We start from the raw sequence: 25,139 nt of genomic DNA, 5'->3' as shown, positions 1-25,139 counted from the left end.
TGGCCTCATTTGCTGTGCACACCATATTAGTGTGTGGTACTGAGTGAACTGGCCAGCTGTAAGTTCAGCTGAATGCCTAAAATCGTCTTTGAAATCCTAAAGTAGGCTGCTAGCAAAGAGCATCACAATTCATCCTTAATTATTCATTCATCCAATGGGAGTCTATTTTATTTACTCTCCAGTCTGTCGGCCTCAAAATGAAATTGCTTTGGATAAAACTGACCTTGAAAATGTGTGATTGTGCTCTGGTTGTCAGTAGTGTCGCTACAGAATAAAAAGCGTTTCTCCCCTAGAGGAGCTTGCTAACAACGAATTCTGCCCCCGATGGATCTCATGTATGTGCAGCATCCTCGTCATGCTGCCCGTCACCATGGGTACAGACTCCATTTGTGTGTGGAGCAGCCTGTCGGATAGACCAAAGAGATCTCACATTCACGCATGGCAGCTAGAATGAATTCATAATGTACAAACCCAGTGTACAAAATGTAAGCCTCACTGCAGGTGGTAGCTCTACCTTCCCCTAATGGCAATGATTGCATGATTTAGCACCTTTTTGCCAGCATTTCCCTAATGAGATTAGGTATTTCTGATTCAGTTGACAGTGATGAGATGTTTATTAGAAGCCTTGGCTGGCAGCCTGTTAGGATTCCTAAAGCCAATATAACTTTTGAAAGGCAATTTCCTTTGTCCAATTTAGGAGCCATAGTTAATGTTAATGAACTCGGAAGCCTATTTCTTCTCACTTGAATAGTGATTGGGATGCCTGGGAGTTCCGTGCCGAAGCAAAAGAAGCCCCTGAATCTTTTCTTCTCCCTTTCCTTTCAGAGAATAAGCCTGCATTTGCTTGAAATGGAAATATTCACGCCGCAGATATAAAGTGCATGGCAAATGAGGAGTGTGTGGGGAAAGTAGTTAAAGTTTGATTGGGCGTAACCTAGCCTGCACTCTCTTTAATGATGTTGGGAGTGTCCACTGAAAGCTGAAAACACCCATCTCCGCTCACTCGCTCGCTCTCTTTGCCCTCTCCCCAGCACATATTGCTCCATCTGTGTTTTCGGTGTTTCTTTGCCGTTGCTCTCTCGGAGATGCTGTGGCAGCCATCTTGCCGGTCACGACTGGCTGCTCTGGAATACTCTACTGAGCTGTGTGACAGCATTTTGGCAAGGGGTCCCAGGACATTACCAAACCCACCCCCTTATGGACACACACACACACCCCTTTTAAAAAAAACATCTTTTTCTTCTGCTAATATGGTTTGCTAAATATTCTAGTTCTCACACCCTCTTCTGTTTTCTTTCTATATCTGTCTTACTCCTGCACCCCCTCCTTTTCTACACATGAGCCACACACACCCTTTGATACACTGCCTCTGGTTTCGAGACAAGGAGATTTGACTTGCATGAGGTCTTGGCCTGTGCATCTCTCCATTTAAGGAGCTCCGAGTGTGTGTGTGGTGTGTGTGTGTGTGTGTTTTGTGCTCTACGTGCGGGGTGTGTGCTGGTGTGTAAAGCGCATGCTAATGCGGGTTGGTCTTGGTCCTTGGGATCAGACTGAAGATGACAATCCAGGGGGCACATTGTGTGGGCCAGCAAGCTGAGCTTCACAGATGGGAGGAGAGAGAGCTGAAGACGTAGACAGAAGGAGAGGGCCGCCATCCTCAGCCCCATTTCACTTTTAACTTTCGATTCGCACTCCACAGATCCAGTAGCCACTATGAAACCAGCTTTTGTGAGTATTGATTCCCTTACTGGCAGCAGCTCCACTGGAGGCTCATTAATCCTGTCTACTTGCCATGAATGAATTGAATGGGAAAATAACTGATGCTTTCTAGCATTTCTTTGGATATTATATTTCTTGTAAAGCCTGTTCAATTGGTATGCAGTGATTGAAGCTTGTTGCTTTATTTACTAATACAGCACAGTAGAATGGGGTAAAGCTCAAGCCCCTCCCTCATGTTGTCCCTCTACTTTTTGAATGTGTTCTTGAAAGAAGTGAACCCTCTGTAGCATTTTAAACTCTACCGACAGTTCATGCTGCGTTGTTCTTCGTTCCTTTTTTGCTTGCTTGTTTCGCAAAGTTTACGAACACATTGCGGATTTGGCATCACTTTAATTTTCTGTGAGGATAAAAGTGGTCTTGCTGTTTGTTACGGACACGTCTCATGTATTTGACCTGCTGAGATCAAACCAAACTGTGGGTGTGTGTCACGGCCCGGTGCAGCCAGCAGGGGAAATCTATTCTCTAATCCCCACCAGGGGGAGAACACAGGAGAGCCACAGGGGGTTGAGACATGCAGCCACTACTTAGTGTTCCTGTAGACTAGTCACTGGAGAGAAGGAGTGCCCTTTCTGTACTTATCTACAAAGGATTTCAACCTTTTCCAGTTTTAACTTGTTCAGTACGGACATTGTTCCTAAAAACACAAGCACAACATTGGGCTAGTTCAAGAGGACGTTGATGGGACTGCTGACAGAGCTTTGTCCCGCTGTGGCATTGAGGTGTTGGCACCTGCTTTAGACGGTGGTGTGCTTGTGTTCCCCTTGATGCTATTCACTAGTCCATAGCTTTCATCCAACCCTTGTTTTGGTGCCAGCTTGCCAATTTGAGGCCAGTGGTCTGGGCACACTCTCTCTGCTGCAGCCTTTTGTCTCACCCTGAACAAGCTCTGCCAGGCGTCCTTTAGCTCTCCCACCACCCCTCCTCTCTCTGTGCTCTAGTTGCATATTGTTCAAGATTGTCAAGGCTGGAGATGAGAACATTTTATGTTTTCAAACCAAAGTAAAGTAGCAGCCAAGTTATTCTGCTCAGTCATCCTAGAGCAGCAGTCCTGCTGTGAGAAACACGATAAATGGGTTCTTGTGTCTTTAATCTCACCCTGACCATCTCTCATCACTGCTAGCTCTTCAGCTGTTGACCTCCACCTCGCTGCTGACTTTTGACCCCCCTCATTGTGTCTCCTCGCTCATAGTGAGCCCCTCTCACAATAGATGCCTCTCCGTTTCAGGTCTCTGTATTGATTCGATCCTGCAGCACAAAAACCCATTCCTCTCTCCTCTATTAATTCTCATGGCACCGAGCTTCTTAGCCCTCGACCATGAAATTCAGAGGCCTTTTCTTGTTGTGGATGTGTTTTACCTTGAGGAAATCACTGGGCCTTGTCCCCTGATAAGGATATATTTACCCAGCTCTGGTGCTATATCACACCTGCCTTTCACGGCAGCTGCTTCTAAATCTCATTGGACCAGCTAGTATTCCCTTTTTCATTATACCGGACAAGTGAAGCCGATACACAAAGACTGAATGCAGCGATGTGTTTTCCTTCTTGCATCCACATGCATACATGCATTGTGTTTAAATGGAAAAGCTTGGTGCACTTAGTGTACCTGCAGTGTGAGTGGATTTAAAATGCAATTCTCATTTCTTTCTTGCTCTTCATTGCAGCTTGAAGCACTCAGAGACGTGTCCTGAGGTTGTTGCAGATGCCACAATGGGGGGACAAAATATTATAACCTCTGTACATAGGCATGTCCTGTCTCTTGCAAGCTTAAGAAATAACTCAGCAGTTGAATTGCATGTCAGATTGAGATCACAGCTCCTCATTGTCCCCCTTTTGCTCATTGCTGAGGAGTGATTCCACTGACACGAGAATTATCTTCCCGTCTGTACAAACCTCGGCCTCTTTATGAGGCGAGAGCACTGTCCCCTTCTCATTATCACAGGAGCTGCAGAAGCCCAGTGCGTGCGTGATGTTACATTTTGCGCCCCTGATTAATACCAGTGTTCAGCAGGTTTCTTAATGGCTTTGCCTTGCTGACACCTAATAATTTAGGATATTATGAGGGCAACATAAACACGACACGTTGAGACTCCGTAACCAATTCAAAGTTGTGAACGGCGATGTATAGCTGAACACACTTGCAGTAGCCAATGAAGATGCGGTTGGATGTTTTGTCTTTCACATCTCTGCCAGAGAAATGTCAGCTGCCTCAGTGCAGTAAGATAAGAGACACATCGTATTATTCATGCTTTTTATATTGCCTGTATTGTCAGTATTGTAAAAGAGGAATTCTTAAAGCGGCTAAAATAACAAAATCAAATTATCATGTGAAAACAAGGTGACTGCATGGTCCATAACTTTACTGTTTTGGTTAATTCTCACCACACTCTATTTTTGCTGACTCATCTGCGTCTCAGGTAGGAGAAACACTGCCAAGTCACCAGCACCACTCCTGTTTTTAAAGGCCTGATGTAGGAGACATTTGGTGTTGATAGATGGAGGTTATTTGTTGAGCTTGTGTGACTAATCTACCATCTGGTCAATATGTGGTATTCTACTCAACAGTATGAAGGTGTTACAATGAGCAGATGGATAACTAAAATAATGTGATCCTCCCTCTACCCTTTGTCTCACACCTCTCCTTTCCTTGGTCCCTAGATACGAGGGTTTTTTTCCTCTGTGGTCCTCAGGATTAATGCTGAACATGGAAATAGCAGAGAAGATGTATTGTGCTACATAGTGCAGCGCAGAGTGCGGTCGTCAGGTTATCTGATGGCTGACGGATCTCCTTAGCCCCACTGATTCTTCATCTTTAAAAGCGCATTTCTTATGCACTAGACATGAACAATTTTCCATTTCAAATTGTATTTTATGTGCAGTAAGTTTATTTTTTTTCTGTACTAACTGTGTAGGGAATCTTTGTATAAAGCAGGATGATAAAAACTCTTTGCTATAGAGTACCTGGTGCACTGTGGGTAGGTGCACGGAAGGAAGGCAATACAAAACCCTGAATTTTCTCTTAGCAGAAACTGATGACTTCTTCCACCACAAAACAAGGAAGATCTAATTCCTGTGACGGCGTAAGACATCCATCTTCATATAAATATCTCCGGGTCCTTTTGGGGCTTGTCTCTCTCTCTGGGGCATGCTTTGTAGAGGTAGATGGGATCCTTTCAGGTTTCATGAACACTTTTGGAATGATATAATCACAGTGATTATTCATTTACTCTTCTAAGCCAGTCTAGAAGCTTCAATGTACTATTAACTATCCAACAGCACCATTAAACAGATGCATCATTCTCCAAGGTTAGATTTCTGCTTCTGCCCCTCTGGCCGACATTTCTCTTCCAATTAAGTACCATTTCACTACTAAACATCCAAGTGCAGATTGATGGATGATGAGAACCGAACAGATGTAGAATTTGTTCTCCTGATTGTACTTTATTGCCTGATATAATTATACTAATGGGGACATATAACCTGTCTGGGGGCTTTTAGAGCAGCAGCAGCCAGGACTCTGTAGCCAGTGGCAAGACAATCTCTTTCACTCAGATAAAATATTCCCAAAAAGACACAATAAAGATGGCTAGAGTTGGAGTGACAGTACCTGACAGGCGGTGACAGCAGCACTGTCAGCCTCTACCTTCTCATTTTCTGAGCTCCCAGTGCATATTCTGGATTGATTGAAAGGGGGAGCCACATTTCTTTGCTGTGATGCGTGTGATATTGCAGCTCCACGGCCGTCTGCTGCTTCACTGCTCTTGTGAATGCATTTAAAAGAAATTACAGTATTCTGATTGTGTATTTCCACGTGTGTATAACACATGGTTATCAGTGACTATGCTTGGAGTCAGCACCTTTGTAATGTTTGCATGCATTCTGTAGAGACGCATGAAATGATTACAAGAAAACATGGGAATCTGGGCTTCTCTTCAGTTTTAGTTATTTCTCTTTCTTCTCAAACTCACTGTATATTTTAACCCCTCTGTGCTTTATATTAAGAGCATCAGTTGCCTTTAAGCAATATGTTACGGCTATACCCGTTGTTGGAGCTAACGCTATGATGAAGATAGTTTGCTCGAAAGTATTTCCCCAGCGAAATGCATAAAAAGCATGGATCATCTGACATTGTTTCGGGATCTTCTTCTCCTGGTTTGATTGCCCTGAAAAAATCTTTGCTTTGTGATCATTTACATCAAATTGTGAGACAGAAATGTCTGTGTTAATCAGCAGTGTTTTGGCTGCAGGCAGCAGATTGAAGCGCTGCTATCTGCAGTCAAGAGCCAACAGAAATGGCTGTAATGGTGTGGCCATAAATGAGATATAAAGGCAGTCAACCATGGTGCGGTTGGATAAGATGCCCTTCAAAATTTTCACAAAATTTTCACAAAGTGCCTTCATAAAGCCACTATGACTGGTTTTTGTGTCTCTAACGGGGCCCTTAACGCTGTCATTTGCTTTTGCAGGGTGACTGTAGCGTTTGGTGGTTTATTGCTGAAGGCATGGGGGCATCTCTGTATTTTTGCTGGTGAGAGGTGGAGGCTGAGCTACGATGGCTCCTCCAAGTTCTTATCTCTCTCTCCTCTGTTCCTTCCCTCAGATCGAGAAGATCATGACACTGATTGGTGCCGGCATCGATTTTTCCAGAGACCAGCAATATGCTACACCAGGTACAGTATGACCATTATTGCCTTTTCATGCAGTTAAACGTTAATTACGGTTCAACACCTAGAAATTGGGTGTGTTATTTCAAATTCTGAAATTATTGATAACTGAAAGTTTTAGAGGGAAAGCAGGGTAATTTTTCTTCTCTAACTCTTTGCGCTCACTTGCATCTGTTTTTCCTCACCTCTGTAATAAATTTCACCACTGCTGCATTATTAATGTCTTGTGAATCTTACTGTAATTCCTCCAGGCTTGAATGTAAAAACCTTAAATTACCCATTTGGCAGTAGGTGGGGAATTTGAGTGGGCAGATTTACAATGCATTTCTTTGCCTATATTTCCTCAAAACCTTTAATCAGCCTTTATAAGTGAGTGATGCACATGGGTTTATCGCCATGGGAACATCTTTGACAGATGTTGTCTCGGTGTGGACCCAAACCTCATGTTTTGTGCTCCACATCGCACCTGCCTGGATTTGCTTTGTAATCATCCTCCACGTTATTTGATCTGCACCAGCGCCCTCGAGGGAAATCAAACAGGTTCCTGTGATACACAATGAGGAAGGCCCCCGAAAAACAAGTTGCGATTCAGTTAACAACAATTGGGTATAAAAGTATAATGCAGGTAGACAGCTGGTCTATTTTTAATAGAACAGAGGAGAAATAGACGTCAGCAGCTGCAGAGAGAGGTAAGAAGAGGCTTTTTGGCGCTTTCTCATCCTGCAATTGGAAGAATAGAAAGTAGACCCACTGGATTCATTTCTCTTGTCCTTACTTCTCATGTGTGACACAAACCAGCTTACCTTTGAACCTTTGAGGGTCCAGTCCACACCAAGCACTGGTCTCTACCTTGGAAGGTACCACATGGATTTTTATTTTTAAGACCAAAGTGCCTGAGAGACATTATTACATCTAGCTTTTCACTCTGTAACGTAATGTCTCAGAGTTAAGGATTCTGTACCTGCTCTGCTGTTATTCTTTAGGCTTTTCAAAAGCCTGTCGTCAGGGTTGATGGATGGTGCCCGGGGACTGTAGCAGCAGACCTGAACAATCGACTCCTTCCCTTCAGCCTTCACATTATTCAACCTTCGCCTAAAGTGTCCAATTTGCCTGAGCCACACTTCAGTGTATCTAAGCAATGCAGCAGATCTACTGTGCTACTGCAGAAAGTTGACTTGTCTGTCTTAATATTGTAGCCCTCTTGTTTGTTATGCCCTGCAATGGAGTAAGCTGTTTAAATATTAAACAGCATGCATGTCAGGGGATGAGCTCATTTTGCTTTGTAGACTTGAGGAAAGCTGAGACCACTGCAGTAAAGTAGTTAGCGCCCCATCGTTGGCTGTCTGGTCTGAACATGCTTTAAGTCTAATTCCACTCCTCTGTATATGTGAGCCTCAATCTTATAGCCGCCATGCCCACAGCCCTGTCTCAATGAAGCTGCTGTCAGGAGGCCATCAAGGGACTCGCTGGAGATGTGAGGAGCCGCATCGCTTTTTCCCCTCTCTGATTCAGTCCAGCGTTTGCCTCCTCTCGGTGTTGACTGGGGAGCAGTGATGTCTCCAGCTGATTGGCTCTGTGCCTGCAGTCTCTTGTACTTTTCTCCTCTCTACTGATTGACTTCTACATCAGAGTGGAAGAGATGGTGGAGGAAGGCGTCAGAAACTTAACGAGCGTGAGAAAAGTAAAGGGTGATATACAGGCGCTGCAGAAACTCAAGAGCAAATGGAAGTAATGAGGGGTGGGAGGGCTGTAGCTGAAACGGTAGCTTGCACTGACAAAGAGCAGCCACCTGCAGTGTTTCAGAGGGAGAGCGAGGGTGGGAGGGAGGGAGAGAGGGAGGGAGGAGTGGGGAAGCACATGCAAAGAGGGGAGAGAGAGAGAGAGAGAGTGAGGAGAGAGGAATTGCAGGCAGCAGAATTGTGAACAGCCAGGACAATAGAAGGACGCCACCTCGGCATCTGTAGGATTAGGTGGTCCGCTCCTCAGCCTGGAGAAGGACTACATTGTTTTTTTGTAGAAGTGGCTGCTGCTGCTGCTAGGATCTCACACTGTGCCAAACTGAGGAGAGACCGTTTTAACCCTCCCTTGCCTGCTGAGGAGTTCATTTCAGGGGCCAGCTGTCACTAAAGTGCGCCTTGAAGTATTTGATTGGATCCTTGATTGGATTTTTTTTTCCCTTGACACATTTCCGAGCTTGTGGAGTGACCAAAATGGGATTTATGACGTGGGAATTGCCTCTAAAACAGGACTGGTTTTGTACCAGATTGAATAGATGATGAGAGCACTGACAAGGGAAAAACAGCTTTAGAATATGTATTTTACACTTTAATTCATTTTAAAGTTATGGTATCTGTTCATTATTATAATTTGTCAGCTTTCTTTACATGAGGTCCTGCACAAGGTAAACCAAATGTATGAAACTGATATGTAACTGTTTCCTATAAGCAGAAAAATTAAAACTTTTAACCGTGGTTGAGAAGCATTTATGAAATTAAGAGTTAAAGATAACTATATCAGATGTGTAGTGACTGATTCTCACTTTAGAGAATGTGGGTTCGTTTGCTTTGAAATTGTGTTCAAACATACCCATTATGTATTCAAACGAGTAGAGCCAATCATCTGTCCAGGTTAGTCTCCTCTCGGCTCAGGCTGCTGACAGCCGCCAGTGTTATTTTTTTTTTTTTTCTCAATCAATCTCAGCTCATGACAGTCGCATGACAGGTTTCTGCCTGTCCTGCCACTTTCCATGTGAATACTGTCATGTTGTTACGTAGATTCCTGTCTGGACTCTGTAAATCAGAGATGAGCCTGTTTGGGAATTAAGTGTCTCCTGCTTCTTGAAGTTTCCAAAGAAGTTTCCACAAGTCTGAAACACACTTTTACTGGAAAAATCCCCTCTTGTTGTGAACAGCTGCTCCCCTCTCTGACCCTCGTGAGTTTTTCTTCATTATGAAACTGGAGCTTAATTAAATCAGCTTAAATCAGCTGTAAGCTTCTATTTTTGGACAGAAAATGCCTCTTCCTGACATGGGACATGACTTTTTTCCAAGCTGGATATGAACTGTTTTGTTCCTTTTGCAGCAGTTAAGTGAGGCAGCATTTTGCTGATTGTTAATGTGTTTTTGGCATCTTCCTGGCTGACTCATAGCTATGAATACTGTGGATATCAGCTGGTAGTACACCGGCTCATATCCCTTTTTATATATCACCTTCACCCCTGAGAGCAGGGGTACTTTAATCCATCTTGGGTGACTGTGGTTCGGCCCCCGCTGCCCTGCGGGAGCTGACGCCCTGTCCACAGAGAACACTGTCTTCCCCAGCTTCCTGCTGCTGGTGCACTCGGCTCTGCTGGCCGAGAATGATGTGGCAATGCCACGTCTCATCCTCAGAGTGCCGCTGCTACCGGCTGAAAGGTTTCTCCCTCCTGAAACGCTTTCCCCTGTCAGCAGGTGCTGCAGGCCGGCTGCTGGACCAGTCTGTGGGAGACTGGCTGGAGCACGTGGGGCTGCCGCAGTACGAGAGCAAACTACTCCTGAATGGTTTCGACGACCTGCACTACATGGTGAGACCCTCACTTCTTTTATATGATACTCAAATTGGCCTAAATGCTCTTGACTGTGAGATCCTCTTACTTTTGTCATGTCTTTCCTCACTTTCCTGATCCTTTTTCTCTTCTCGCTTCCTCCTACTGAACTCCAGTTTGTGTCTTTGTACATTAATCCAGTTGATGCCGCCCTCCATTAGCAGTGAGATGATCCCATTAGCTTCGTCTGAAGTCTAATTAGCTGAAATCCTGCAACAACACCTCCCACTCGAGTGGGAGTCTGACTTGTTTTCCAGCAACTGTAAAATTTTCTTATAGAAAGTGTTTATTCTGGGTGGATTCAGCATATAATTCAACACCACACATTACATCACATGCTTTATAAAACTCGCCATATTCACTATTTGATTCCAAGACCTTTCCTCCCGTTCTTGCGACAGGCTCCTTCGATGTTTGGTAAATGTACACATCCATTCCTCTAGACAACATTCAGTTTGATCTGTGCTGTCAAATATTTATTTTACTGCACCTTTGACATCTCTATACCTGGTTGTGTGTTGAATCAGGTTTATTTTGCACTCTCAGTCTCCCAGACAGCGTCTCGCTTACAGTCAGTGGGCCGGCTGCCTGAGAAGCAGCTGATGTCCGGGCTAGACTGGACGCGCGTCTCACTGAGCAATGGGATGCTGATGCCAAGCTGACAAGTTTATAGAGCCCACAGTGTGCAACGCCACTTTGAGTTGGCCCTGTTGCTTTTGTCAGTAATGAGGACTGATGGAGGAGAGAATGAGGGACCCAGCTGGTAGGCTGAGCCAGTGGGCATGTTGGAAATGAGACGGCTTTCTAATGTGTGAAGATGAAAACTCTTCCCTCCTCCGTCAGGCTCATCATACACCTTGTCTGTACCATAAGCTCACGTAAGCCATAAATCACTAATGACAAAAACATTTACTATGAAACCAGAGTAAATACAAGTTGAATGGTCGTTTTGCTCTTCCAGAGTTTTGAGACAAAATTAGCAAATCTGAACGCATCAAAATGGATTATCCATTCTAACTTTTCATCATACATATGCTGGAACATTTCAGGCTTTTGTCGGGCTGTATGTTTGATTCAAAGCATAGAAAAGAAAAGGTGGTAGAAGAAAGCTGCAATAATCAACTCGGTACTGAAATGAATACTGAAGCTGGTCCACCTTTTGTTCCTGAACCGAGACCCTTCTTGAGGCATCCATACAGTATGTGAAGGGACTTTGCGTGTGTAAACAGGAATGGAGACTAATTGCCTGTGCACACTGACAGTAGAGATGTCTTCCTTTCTTTTTTTTAATGGCCAGTGCTCCTAGAAGCCAGACATCACATGTTCAGCCAGCAGACAAATCTGTGGTCGTTTATAATGGCATTCAGTTTAATGAATAGCTTGTGCAGCTGACAGTGTCACTTTTATTCCCAACGCACAATGTCAACTGTAGCTACATTTGTGACCTCAGCACTCCGTGTATTATCTTTGATTCGGTCACATAGTGTTACCTGCACAGAAATCCTTTTTTTTTACCTGTTATGCAGCAGCAGGTTGTATCTTCAAAGGTATTTCTGTGATCTGACAGATATTTTCCATCTGCCTGGAAAGATAAAATGTTTGCCTGGGGTGAAACTACTGTTAAAATCTCTACAGACTGCACAGGCTGAGAAATAATTAAATATATGGCAACTAACTCTAGAATCATAATAACAGCATTTACAAGCTGAACCCAACCCACAGTGAAATTAATAAAGTACAGTTTATCATACATACAGTAACAAAAACACTGTGCGGCCTATAACGAGCCACTTTTCTGTCACAGATCTCACTAGTTATAAGTTCCTTACAGTCCTTTTCTGTGGTGTCTCCATTTTTTGTCTACCCCGTCTGCCTGAGTTAAAAGTGCCCCAGGTAACAGCACTACAGCCCGTTTTATGTCTTTCCAAATGATTATCAGTGTTGATTGTGGCTTCTGTTACTGAAGGTATGGTAATACGACTTGTAAGTATTGTAAATGAAGACATCTTGGTCTCCACTGAGCACATTTTCCCTTACCTCATTGGTGTGCAGGGACCAAAATACCATCTTCACTAATTTCATCGTTATGGACAGCATTGCAAAGCTAGAAATATACTCATGAACACCAAAATAAATGTGATAGTTTCGTGCTCTTATGTAACATGGACTTATCCTATAGCTGTAGAAGCCAGCTGTGTTCGACTTATTTCAGTATTCTGTGATATATGCATGAATAATCTGTAGTCTGCGTTACATAACCTGAGAACAGAGCATTCCTCCATTTATCTGTCTTCTCCTTCCTTCTCAGTTGCTGTCATCCACACCTACTTTTAATTGTGTGTCGAAGCCTCTGAAGTTACTCTCAAGGTTTAATCTCCCCGCTGTCTTTTTTAGTCTTTCACACTCTCCTTCCTCAACCCTGAGTCCCCTTTTTTTTTCAAAGCTAAGAGCTGGCAAATTTTCTATCTTTAAACACGGCTTACAGACCACCTGGCAGCCTGAAATCGCTGGAGGATTTAGGAAAAAACTAAAAAGCTGTAACCTTTTAAACAGCATGTACCTCCCTCAGTAAATGTTGACCTTTTTGAGGAATGACAATTTGGTCTCATTTGGAAATGAGAGCTACCCTCTGAGTCACCTTGTCATTGCTATACTTTTCTAATTGTGTTTAATGGGCTCTTGTGCATTACTGCAATAGAACAGAAACAGGCAGTTTTAATTTTGGCTTTGTTACCACACTGATATTTATATTTGTATTATTTCATTAGTTGCCAGGAGGCGCAAATTTCAATACAAACATAAAGAAAGAAAGAATTCGGAAATACATTGCTGCATTAATAAGTTGTTTCAAATGAATCAATAACTATTAGATTTGTTTTACAAAATGTAACACACAGACTATTTACTGAAGTTAATTTTGTTTCTTTCTGTGTGTCCTGAGCTAAACTCGTATCCATGCAGTACATCTGTGTCTGTATGGATGTATGGAACAAACCCATTCTCACAATTTCCAGACAGATCCAGTGCATTATATTGCACACAAACATGTAAACACATGTTACAGATACACACATTGCTAAAAAATCATGGCTGACTGCAATCTAATTAAGAGTGGGATACTGCCGTGATATCTCCTCTATAGAAGACAAGAAGACATGTTTTTTTATCGCCAAAGTTTATCAAAATCAAGCAGCAGAAATCAACCAGGCTCTTTAAAATCATCTGTAGGTATAATTTAATCTTCCATTGCTTATGGCAGGCACTGAAAAACAGTGTTTGAGTAACGGCGTGTCCATTGTACAGTGAGATCACTAATTAAACAGTGTTTACTCTCCCAGTCAGTCTGCTGTGATCTCTGTCTAGTCTGCAGGCTCACTCTAGAAGTGGATCAATAACAGCAGTGATTGTATTGTGTTCAAGCACCGAAGCGGAGGCAAGCCTCTTTTGAAACCAATTAGATGCTTTTTATCGACTCATGGAGCAAACGTCCCGATGAAACAGGCTCCGCGTGGCCATCGTGCTCGCCAGCCTTCGCTGGCACCGACAAGTAATGCTTGTCGAAACGAAACCGCTCCTTTTTCTCTTAGCTCTTCTTGTGGTGGCTGTACCATCAGCTGTGACAGGGTCAACCAACAGAGCAGAGCCAAAGTTAGTTTGTGTTTTAGGCAAATGTATCGCTGATGCACTTCTGCAGGCACATCACTTTGTTTGAAGCCAGCATTAATGGAGCCAGCGAGAGAAGAACGAATTTGCTTTACGTTTCGAGTTAGTGGAGGTGACTCGTTGATATTAGAAGCAATGACTTCTTAAGACAGAGCTTAAGAAAGAGCTAATCTAAAAGTCGTACAAAGATGAGAGAAAATTCTGAACACGCAACATCAATCCAACTTTGTGACCTTTCTTATAATTCTGCCTTTTTTCTGTCCTCATCATTTTCTGCCATGAAATAAGGGCTATGTTAGAAACAGTCAATGCCACCAAGGCCTGCAGACAAATTGGAAAGTCAGCAATGGCTTCATGCATTATAAGCTAAAGGATTGGGTATGGATTAATTGATTTTTGTGCTGAGGTAACGGTGGGGACATATTGTTCATTCTCTCATTTGAAAAACATTTGTGCAGGAGCTAGATGGAATACAAAACACTGAGCCTTTTTTCACAGGCTCATGTTGTCTTAAGACAGCTTGTTTAGGAGGACAAACTATGATTTTCAGTGCTGCTGGTTAGCTGCCTTTTAGACGGTCGCAGTGAGCGATCCGTGTCCTCGAGCCCCTGGCCTGAATTCAGAGTACTTTTAAACCAGAGGGACCGCTGTGGCTGTTCTCTGGATAGGCCGAGGAGAGAGCAGCATTTTAATGAGAGGACAGGGGGAAGGCAGAGATGGATGGACCACACGAGCACAGACACAAACCCTCCTGGCTTACAGTAATCTATATTTATTCTTTACACCCATGTTGTGCCGAGGTAAGCATTCTCTCAACTAATGTATTCTCACTTTTGGAGAGCTGAGTCTCTGGTGAGGAAAAAGTGGAACCACATTAGTGAGACGTTTCACCCCAGAGTTGTCACCAACATGTCTCTTAAGTCACACTGTTTGTTTTTAGAGACTTTGTGTGGGGATAAATGGCTTATCAAGATATAGCGGAGGTGAATATAATATTCATGTTACGGGAAATAGGGGATTCATCTGCTCGGCTACCTTTCAGAGACTAGATAATCCCTGTCAAGCACCTCAAACTCAAAGCCCTTAGCACTCAGTAAAGTTTGGCTCAGATAGCAAATGTGGATTACAGCTGCAGTAACAATCAACAACAACAAAACAATTTTATTATCAATTAATCTGTCAGGTATTCTCTCAATTGTTTAATGAATTGATCATTCTAGTTTTTTCCAGAGCTCATATTCACTATCATATATGTTAGTGTGTATATATGTTAAGAAAAGAAGCAAATCCTCACATTACAGAAACTGAAAGCATTTTGGATGTTTTTGCTGAAAAAATGACTGAAAGGATTATTTCCTGTCGATCAAGTAATCAAGGCTTAGTCGACTAATCTTTTCTGCTCTAATGCCAATTCAGACAAATCCTACAAATTCACACAGATCAGCTCAACTTCCAACATTGACTGGTCCCGCTATGTGAGTTAGGGCTGCAACTAAACACTGTTTAGTTGATTATTTTTGATTAAGTGATTAATCAGCAGTGTATAAAATGTCCGAAAATCCTGAAAAAGGGAAAACCAGAACTTCTCTTAAAACTGTTTTGTCTGACCTTCAGTACAAAACCAAAAAATGTTTAGCTAGCAGTTAGAAAATGTTTTGCATCTGCATGTTTGCAGATGTCTTAAGCAGTTTGTCAGTTTTTAAGATTGTCGGTGATTGATTGTTTGTGAAGCGACTAGTCACTGGTTGATTGATGAAAGGACTCCTGCTTTCAGCACTAATATCAGCTTCTACCAAACCCACGTGGCCCAATAAGGATTCAAGGAACTTTATTGTCATACCAGCACACATTTACACATGAGATGGTACGAAATTTCGCTCTCAGGTCCCGGTTTGAGCCACAATAAATATATAAAATAGAAGTGGTGTTTCCTGTGCTTACCTCAGCGACGGACATCACAAAGTGCATCTTAAAATTCTATAACGTTCAATAAACAGACAACTTTGGGTGCAACAAGGCAGAAAGCAGGCCCTCTGCACAGGTAAACTGTACCACATAAGCAACAAAGTGGTTGCATTAAAACACATCTACTTCACAGTAAAAAAGTGCAGAAAACGACCCAGGAAATGTGAGCAAAGACTGTAGATTCAGTCTGTTCAGGCTTCTCCCTGCAGAGCCATTTATCAGTTAATCTCCAGTGAGACAGTAATGCAATGATCCATGCAGTGTGAAAGCGCTATTATCCATCCAGCTCCCCAAATAGTTTCAATCCTCAGCTGTAGAGGCAGCGATCAGCGTGTTGCTGCTCAGAGATAATGGGCTTTCAGTTGTCGGTTTAGTGGAGAGGTATTAAGAAAGCAAAAGAGTTGCGTCATAACGCCTTGTGCTCAATATGAGCTTGAACCAGTCGTATGGCGTTTCACCGTAGCTAGGATGGACATACCTTACCTGGAGAGGTCATGCTATCATTTTGCTCATAACTTTCTGTCTCCTACTTTGTCTGTTTGTCTTTCTTAGTTTCCTATAGATGGACTGAAGCAAACTCCTAACCAAACTGCTCATATTACATACTTATGCAGTGTGAATATTGTATCATTGTAAAACTGTATGTCACTGGCTTACTTAGCAGGACTGTGATGGACATTATGATTCTACAGGCAGCATTACACAGATTACTCTGCAGTTTTTACTCCTACTGACAGTCTCGCTCCTCCACTTTGCTCATCCTTTCCACCCCTTGTTTGCATCTACAGCATCTGCATGAAAAACAGGCTGTCAGGTTTGACCTACAGACCGCTTCTCCCCCTACCCCTTTACTGCTCTGCGTGTCTGTGTGTGTGCAGAGGTAAGCGCCATAGGATCAGCTTGAGGTTCATATTGAAGAGTCAGCCACATGTGCTCTGAGCCGTCACATTTTGTTCCTGAGGCAGCAGCTCCCACGGAGCATCATGATACTTAAACGCATGAGGTTTAGCTGCTGACCCCGTCTGTAGAAATAACACAGCCAGCATTCACGGCTCACTGTTTCACAGCCTGTAAGGTGGACGTGGAAGTTTTACTGACTTTGTCCCGGCCAACTGAGCAGCAAGGCTTTGTAAAAACTTAGCTTAGATCAGCTAACACTGCTAATGAACAGCGTTTGGTGTAGAAATAGAGGTTTGCCTTTCACACTTCAGGGTGTTTTGATTTATTTATTTTTTTCCTCCCCGCAGCTCTGAGTTAAAGTCAACTATCGATGCTGTTCTACCCCTCCATCTCATATTGCTGACCACTCTGCAGTTCTGACATTGATTTATCGCTCCCTTCTCCATTATCCATTATCTGCCACATGGTCCCAAAGGTGATACTGTGTGTAACAAAAGATGGGGTTTGACCATCATTCATACACATCCCCGTCAGTCCCCTCCCCCACACACTTACATCTCATTTAAGGGGTTATTGACGTGCCCCCTTACCAGAGTCAGTAGGTTCGGTCCTAGGGAGGAGTTTGAAGATATCACTCAAGAGTGATTGACCTTTTTTCTGCAATGGTAGCATTACTTGTAATCAATACTAACCCTGCAGCATCGGCTCTTCTTGTGGGGGATCTAGATTGAGTTTAGTATTCATATGCCATTATACATTATAAAGCAACATATTTTGCCTGAAACTCATCACATGATTTGTTTTCTGTTCTCTTTTTTGTGTTTTGCTCTGCAGGGGAGCAATGTAATGGAGGACCAGGACCTGAGGGAGATTGGGATCACAGATCCGAGCCACAGAAAGAAGATCCTGCACGCAGCGCGTTCGTTACCCAAGGTGACAAATCATTGATGACTGCTATACTATTCTCATCATAGTATGACCTGATTCAATGTCTTGCATTGCATCTGATGTTACATCACAAGGTGCTAATATCCCCTCAATATCAAGACAGTAGTGTAGTGGTGGAAAGGTCACCCAAGTATCACTTAAATATATTCAGATAGTTTGGACCATGTGTCACATTTCTGATGTATATTAGTTGTTAAACAAATCCACCAAAAAGTCAGTTTACCTCTAAACTTTTCAAATGGTTTAATCTGAATAAGTGTTTGGCCCAAAGAGAGATCCAAAGAACTATATTTCACAAAAAAGTGAAGTAAAAGTTCAAAATTTGTATGTATGTATATGGCAGGGCTTTGTTTTTTCATATTTTCTTCTCTCGTAAATCATCTCACAACCCTTCGGATTTATCTTGTGACCTTTTTTGGAGGGAGCCCAAACCCCTAGGTGGGATTAAACTATCTAACAGTACATAATAATATACTCTTAGACTCAGCAAACAACAGAATGCTTCTACACATTGTTACATCACTATTAACAATTTTAGAGTAAGTAAAAGATCTGGCTGCCTCTTTCGCCTGTACAGTAGTATAATTATAACCTATAGTCTGTTACCTCCTTGGAGTCAGGTATGAATGCACGCATGGGGTGATTTTAGCAAGTTCCTTCAAAAAGTCAGAGAGGCCAAATATAGGCCCAGACGTGATCCCGAAGCTCTCAAAGCATCAGCGAATGACTAAGTCTTCTCCTACAGGTGAAAGCGCTTGGCTGTGACGGCAGCAGCTCCCTCTCCTCTTGGCTGGAGAATCTGGGTCTGCACGAGTACTTGCACAACTTCCTGGCCAGCGGGTACCGCTCTCTAGACTGTGTCAAAAACCTGTGGGAACTGGAGATTGTCAATGTGAGTCACAGTGACGTCTACAGACTATGAGGAGTATCGGAGGGTGAAATTAGTTTTCCAGTGTGTTCAAGAACATTCAGGATAAGGGACAAGTTTGACCATTTACTCCAGTGTCAGTTTGGGGAGGCAGGAAACTAAAACTTTGAAGGTGAATACACAAAACTTGGGTCTTGAATATTGGGGAAGGAGTTTCCAATGCTTCAGTTAGTTGTAGGTGTAAAGTCTGAAAAAAATATCAGTGATATTTAAGATAGTCACAGTTTAAGAAGAAGTGATTACCTCCCCTTTGAGAGACAAAAAACATTTAGGTTCTCATTTAAGGTCAGACACTCAAAGACCTAAGTGAAAGTTGTTATGACAGGTTAAGTAGCAGTGTCTGGTGTTCTTTGGTATGCCTCCAACTTTCTAGCACTTCTGCTTCCTCCAGTGCTGCCCCACATGTTCACCAAATAATGTCCTCTTTCCTGCAGGTGCTAAAGATTTCCCTACTTGGCCACAGGAAACGCATCATTGCTTCCTTAGCGGAGAGGCCCTATGAAGAACCTCCGGTCAAGCCTCCCCGTCTGTCTCAAATCAGGGTGAGGACTCCTCCACTGTTTCATCAACAACTTTCTAAGTTTAGACTCGTTTGCAGTTTTCTTTTCCCACACTTTGAAATGGCCCGTGTAGTAAGGAGGGGTTCCCTCCACTCATATCTGGCACTGTTAGTTTCAATCTCTGATTTGTTTTTAGTCTGCAAATTTTGCAAGGCGGGTTTTTGTGACAGAAGCGGGACAATCACCGTTAACGTTCCTGATGGGAAAAGTAACTCCGTCTGACTTTGTCTCTCCAGTGCCAAGACCTGCCTGGATCTCAAACCTCGTCCCCCCTCAGTCAGATGGAATCTTACACAGGACAATCAATGGACCCTCTGCTGCCAGTGGGCGAGCCAGGGAGGAAAAAAGTGGCAGATACCGACTATGACGTTACGCAAAGATATCGCAGTGAACGACATAGATCGCACGTATGTTTAAGTTTACACCTCATTTCAGCAGTACGTTGTCTCTTCCAGTATCTTTATATGATGTCGTGTTATGTCTGGTCTCTGCCAGTCTTACAGTAATTCTGTTTTCCAGGAGCGGTTCGAAGAACGCCATCGAGAGCAACGTCTGACCCTGCGGCCGCCCAGTCTGGCAGCACCGTACGCCCCAGTCCAGAACTGGCATCATCAACCTGAGAAACTCATCTTTGAGTCCTGCGCCTATGAAGCCAGTGTATGTTTACGCCTTTCCCGTTCCTACATGATGCAGTTTTTTTTAAACATATGCACCAACACTGAGCTTCTGTCTCTCCCGTTCCCTTGTAGTACCTCGGTTCCATGCTTATTAAGGATCTACGGGGTACTGAGTCCACGCAGGATGCCTGTGCCAAAATGCGGGTACGCTACAAGTTTCTTCGCCCATCTCAGGGGACAAACGGGACATAATCGCATACTATGAGTGAACACTAAATCACCTTAATATTCACTCTGACTATGTTCTTTTTTCCTCCAGAGGTCGACAGAGCAAATGAGAAAAGTCCCCACCATCGTCCTCTCAATCACCTACAAGGGTGTGAAGTTTATTGATGCAGCCAATAAGGTTCGCTCCTGCATGCACACACGGCCTCGCTCAACGTAAAGCTTTAACCCCATTTTAACCCTGCGTGTCTTTGGATTCATTTTACACATTAAATTGAACCCACTGCTGCTTCTTTTCTCTGACTGTAAATTTAATCCGTGCAAGTTTATGTCTGCTTTGTTCTTGGCAGGGAGCAAGTTTGCTCATATTGACATTTATTCGACGTTAATAAAAAAAGACATTGAAAGGTTGCCTTGGAAGCTCAGCCCAGTGGTACTTTGTATGGCTGCACTTTATGTATGACTATGAAAAGCAATTCATGCCTTAAAGTCTAATTTTTACAGGCTGTCTATTGTAATGCAATACTCTGTATTACATAGGTTGATACTCTTCTTGTGTTGTGATGATGCCAAATAGAAACTCAACACTTTATTTATAGTCTTTATAGTCCCGCTACTGAGTCTTATGCTGCTTGTCTTCTTGGTGCAGAACATCATCGCAGAGCATGAGATCCGTAATATTTCGTGTGCAGCCCAGGACCCGGAGGACTTGTGCACATTTGCCTACATCACTAAGGACCTGCAGACCAGCCACCACTACTGCCACGTGTTCAGCACAATAGACGTGGTAAGGAAAGATCCTCACGGCCCCGTCCCGCAGGATTATCTGTCTGAGATTAAATTATGTGATTTTTTTTTTTTTTTACATGAACAAGGCAAAAACACAAGAAGCAGAGTTTCTACTGATACTTTTGAAAACTGTCCGTAATAAATTTGAATTCCTCGGGCATCATCTACAGCACTTACACTGAATAGATGTGACAGCCTGCGCTGTCAGCGCTGTTATCTCTAGACTGCCCTGTCTCCTCAAGGTGTCACACCTCAGTTGGGGTTGATACTCCGGCCATGATAACTAGCCCTCCATTACTTGCTCCGTCTCCCCTGAGATCTGATGATTATCCTGCTAATCTGCCTCATAATGCACCCAGGGTCATTCCAGACCAAAGTCAGCCTAATAAAGCTCCATTTCCTCTGGGTAGCTGTGGTTCCCTGAGCTCTGTGATGTCCATTACGGGGCAGTAAGTGCTAAAGCAGACTGATGACCATCAAAAGCCACAGCAGGCGTGACATGTGATCAGTTACTTTAGGCAGTTTTGACCATATTGTTGCTATCTGCCTCTGCCAGACACCAACTTCACCACACAAAAAGGGAACACAGAGATGATGTCTCACGTCTTTCTGGTGCAGAGGACAAGAGGCACATCAGGGCTTTAAGGCAACAGACAAAGTATTTGTCTCGGGGCAGTTTCTTCATCGAAACGATATGCAGATGTTTTCAGAGTTCTGTGTCCTAAGGCATGTAGTGTGAAGCTTGAATCCTCTGTCTTTAGTATGAGCTGCTTGTTCATATTTGGAAGCTGTCAGGGTATAACAATAGAGTGTATCAGCAGCTTTAATACTAAGCTACAGCGGATATATCCAGTTCAGGTGATGTGGGGAGCTGCTTGCTGCTGCAAAATGCTCCAGAGATTACTGCCACTACTCCTTGTTACGCAACTTTGTTTTGAAGAAGTTTTAGGGGGAAAAAAACATGATTCTGATATGTTTTTCTGTCTCGTTGCAAACTGAGTATATTGTTGTTCTCTGAGCCGGTAGACACGAAGCTCAGAATACTTAATAGTGCTGCCTGCTCCTCTTCTTTCTCCTGTTCTGTGTAGAACCTGACCTATGAGATCATACTGACACTGGGCCAGGCGTTTGAGGTTGCCTATCAGCTGGCTCTGCAGGCCCAGAGGACCAAACAGCACCACAACCCCCCAGTGGGACCCGGTTCAGAGGTCATCGAGACCAAGTCCAGCCGACCTGTACCCAAACCGAGAGGGAGTGTACGCAAGTCGGCGGTGAGTTGGACTTATAGACTAAATAGAGTCACAAAGACTAGCGTAATTTCCGCAGTGCAAGTACTGCGTGATGTGAGAGGGACAGGTGTATGCCAGGTTTCTGAAATCAATTCATTTGAATGAATAAAGACATCATTTAAATAAATTTGACTTGACTTGACAATTGGAGCAGCAGCAGTGGATGTCACACATAGCTCACCAAGGTACTTAAAAAACCATAGCACCTGATTCATTCTGATCTGAACGCAGAGACATACAGACATGATACACTTCATCAATATCTCAGATGTCCATAACAAGTACGTGTCCATAAATCCCCTTAGACATCAGAAAAAGGATGCTCCATATAAATTACCAAACTTGCCTTAAAGCTATCATGTTTTTAAAGCTGTCTTCAGTATCAAAGTGATCCACTGATTACTTTTCTGTTTCTCCACGAGTACATTTCAAACAGAAACTTGCAATAACTAATTCGGCATACTTTTAATGGTGACAATGTGTAAACTTATTATTATTTACATAACGTCTGAAGGGGGGCCCACACTGTCAGACTGGGAAAAACTCTCAAATGCAAAAGGGCCAGCTACTAATTTTTTTGAAAAAAAAAAGAAAAAGACCATGATTACGAAATATCTACTGGTTTAAAACTGAAGCATGAAGAGGTCAAAACTCCTGCAACACTTGTAGCATAAAGACTACTGTATTTCAGGCCACACGCCTAAACCCTTTATTTCTTGCAATAAAGTTCTTCAAAACACATTAGAGAAGTCTTAGCGCATTTCACATCATTATGATTACACTGTGCTGATGTGAGCCTGGCTATTACCATTAAACCACTAAGAAGTGAGCTTGTGCTGAATGTAAATGAGCTAACTACACCTCGGGGACCCATCGCACATCTCCGACTGCAGCTTAATGAACTCAACAGAATCATGTAAGATTGTGATGTTTACTGTCTCTGTCTGCCTGTGTCTCTCTCACCTTTTGTAATTTGATATACACACATTCAACCTTTGTTCAACTTTCCTGGGAATCCCTGCCTCACACCTCCACAGTCACACACACCCACACCTGTATCTATGTGAGTTTCTCTCCCTCTTACTCTCTTTCCACCCCTTCTCTTTTGTCTTTCCCTCCTTCCTCTTCTTCTTCTTCTTCTTCTTCTCTCTGTCTCCCTCCTCTCTCCTCCTGGCGGTGCTCATCTCTCCCAGGACTCTCCTCCTCTCGACAGTCGTTGCTGTTACTGTTACACCTGCACCACCCACCGTCCCACCCTCCTACCGCTGCACTCTGCCAGCCCTGCTGCCCAGGTGCTGCCTTCACATCCTCCTTTCATCCTGTCCCACCTTCATCCCCTCACACTGTGCTCCTTCTTCTGACTTCCTGCTTTGTGTTTTTTCCTCTCACTGCCCTAAAAACCCCATAATCCTTCATTTGTGTCTTTACACCATTTCTTTATGAATTCATAAGGCTGTTGTTGTATGCTTTACTGTTGTTGGTTGAAAGCTATATACTGTATGAGCCACACTTTCCTACAGATAGCCACATGTGGACCGATGATTCAATATTACTTTTGACTCAGGTGCCCTCTAGTGACAGTTTATAGTACTAACACAGGCCATGTGTACATTCAGAGATAGGTACGTTCAGTGCCTGATTTTTAACAGTGGAATTGTAGAGTGCTCCAGTGTTTCTTTACTGTTGTTTTGTTTCAGTACATGTAAAGCCACCTGTCTAAAAATCCCTCATAGGAGTGAAACAGTAAGGCCTTTAAAATACATTTAGAGTCACAGTTTTCTCCAACAATTATAACTCCTCATATGAAGACATTAAAACTGCATTATCTTTACCAGCTTCAACTTATGGGTGTCCACAGAAGGAGTTATAGTTGTTGGCAGATACACAGATAAACACTACAAACAAGTACTGTATCATAAACCATTTATTGTGTCTGATTATACTGATTATAAGTATTAAGTCTATTGGTGGACTAGAAAAAAAAAGCTCTGTTACAACAATGAAAAGTAAAAGTTATCATAATTGTAATAGTTAATATTAACTGTATTGTTTTGTTGTGGTAGAGATCTTACTCCTTTTATTCTTATTCACAAACACAGACTTGGCCTCACAAAGCTTTATGGGTACATTTCAGTTAAATTCAGCTTGTTGGTGAGAAAATCGTCTCTTGATTAATGTCTACGGCCGCGTGCTTCGTCACAAAGTGTATGTAAGACCATAGAAGAAGAAATTAGCCCTATTGGTTAATCTGCATGCAAACATATAATCAAATAATACGTATAATTTGCCTTCTTTTTGTGTTCACAGGGGGACATTGTGGAACAGGAGGGTGATTCTCAGTCCCAGGGCAGTGCCACATGGCTCATGGACCCCAAGGAATCCAAGCGCACTATCAGCACTAAGTACGAGACCACCATATTCTGAGTGGACCCCTTCTTCCTCCTGACCTCTGACCTCCGGGCCTGGTCTCACCCTTCTTGCTTCCCTTCCTTCTGTGTGCCTTTCACTATGGCTCTGCCTCTCTCTCTCCGGGCTGGACCCCTGCCCTCGCCCGCACCCCCTCCTCTTCCTCCTCCTCCACCATCACTTGCGTCCTCGTCTGAAAACAACACAACCCGCGACAGTTTCCCCAGTGCTTTGCTCCTCCTGTCTGCTAAACCACCACCGCTGCTACACTTTTTATTGATTATTAGTGTAACGCTCCCACTGGTATCACTCCCAGCCTGCAGCTCACCTTCTCTATTACTCTCCTCTCTGTTTACCTTGTATCCTTCCTGAACTCTGTGTACAATGCTTTTTTTCTCCCTGTCAACATCCCACTATTGACTCTCGGTGATAAGCTCTTTTTTTTTTTTCTTGGTGCTTTTCCTGCTCCATTAGGCGACGGCCACTCTGAGGCTTTTCACTCTGATCTTTCAACTCCTGACTTCTCCGAGTGCTGAGAAAATCTGATTTACCACAACCAAGAGAGACCCACTGCACACATCCTGTACCTGGATGGACATGTTTCCTGGGGAAACTGAGAAACTGCTTCTGTAATTGTATACATCTGTTGGACTTTAGCAGCCTGTTTCTGCACAGTGGGATTCAGAGGTCTTGGTGTCATAGAGGTTACACTGGATTAACTAAGGGGGATATTTTTCACTGTCAGCAGTCTGCTGGAAGCCAAAGGAGGCTAAGATCCTAGCACTGTGATAAGGTCCTTTTGGAGCTAATGAAATAAGCATTTTG

The 25,139-nt window shown here is 43.2% G+C and overlaps 1 protein-coding gene across 4 annotated transcripts in view; it reads left to right on the top strand.

Annotated features, from left to right (window-relative positions):
• LOC139209402 (ankyrin repeat and SAM domain-containing protein 1A) overlaps positions 1 to 25,139 on the top strand; it is a 62,399-nt gene that overhangs the window by 35,211 nt on the left and 2,049 nt on the right. For 2 of the 4 annotated variants that reach the window (XM_070839098.1, XM_070839095.1), the window contains 12 exons: positions 6,378 to 6,447; positions 9,888 to 10,003; positions 17,387 to 17,485; positions 18,246 to 18,392; positions 18,863 to 18,970; positions 19,225 to 19,395; positions 19,508 to 19,645; positions 19,738 to 19,809; positions 19,925 to 20,011; positions 20,480 to 20,617; positions 21,708 to 21,890; positions 24,216 to 24,332. In XM_070839098.1, the coding sequence (XP_070695199.1) occupies positions 6,378 to 6,447; positions 9,888 to 10,003; positions 17,387 to 17,485; positions 18,246 to 18,392; positions 18,863 to 18,970; positions 19,225 to 19,395; positions 19,508 to 19,645; positions 19,738 to 19,809; positions 19,925 to 20,011; positions 20,480 to 20,617; positions 21,708 to 21,890; positions 24,216 to 24,332 (1,446 nt within the window). Of the gene's footprint in view, positions 1 to 6,377; positions 6,448 to 9,887; positions 10,004 to 17,386; positions 17,486 to 18,245; positions 18,393 to 18,862; positions 18,971 to 19,224; positions 19,396 to 19,507; positions 19,646 to 19,737; positions 19,810 to 19,924; positions 20,012 to 20,479; positions 20,618 to 21,707; positions 21,891 to 24,215; positions 24,333 to 25,139 lie in introns of those variants that run through there. The other 2 variants (XM_070839097.1, XM_070839096.1) reach the window with 2 other exon arrangements.

The sequence above is a fragment of the Pempheris klunzingeri genome, chromosome 11, assembly GCF_042242105.1.
Source record: "Pempheris klunzingeri isolate RE-2024b chromosome 11, fPemKlu1.hap1, whole genome shotgun sequence".
Lineage (NCBI taxonomy): Eukaryota > Metazoa > Chordata > Actinopteri > Acropomatiformes > Pempheridae > Pempheris > Pempheris klunzingeri.
The sequence above is the reverse complement of the archived record's forward strand: the minus strand, read 5'-3'. Positions and strand labels throughout refer to the sequence as shown.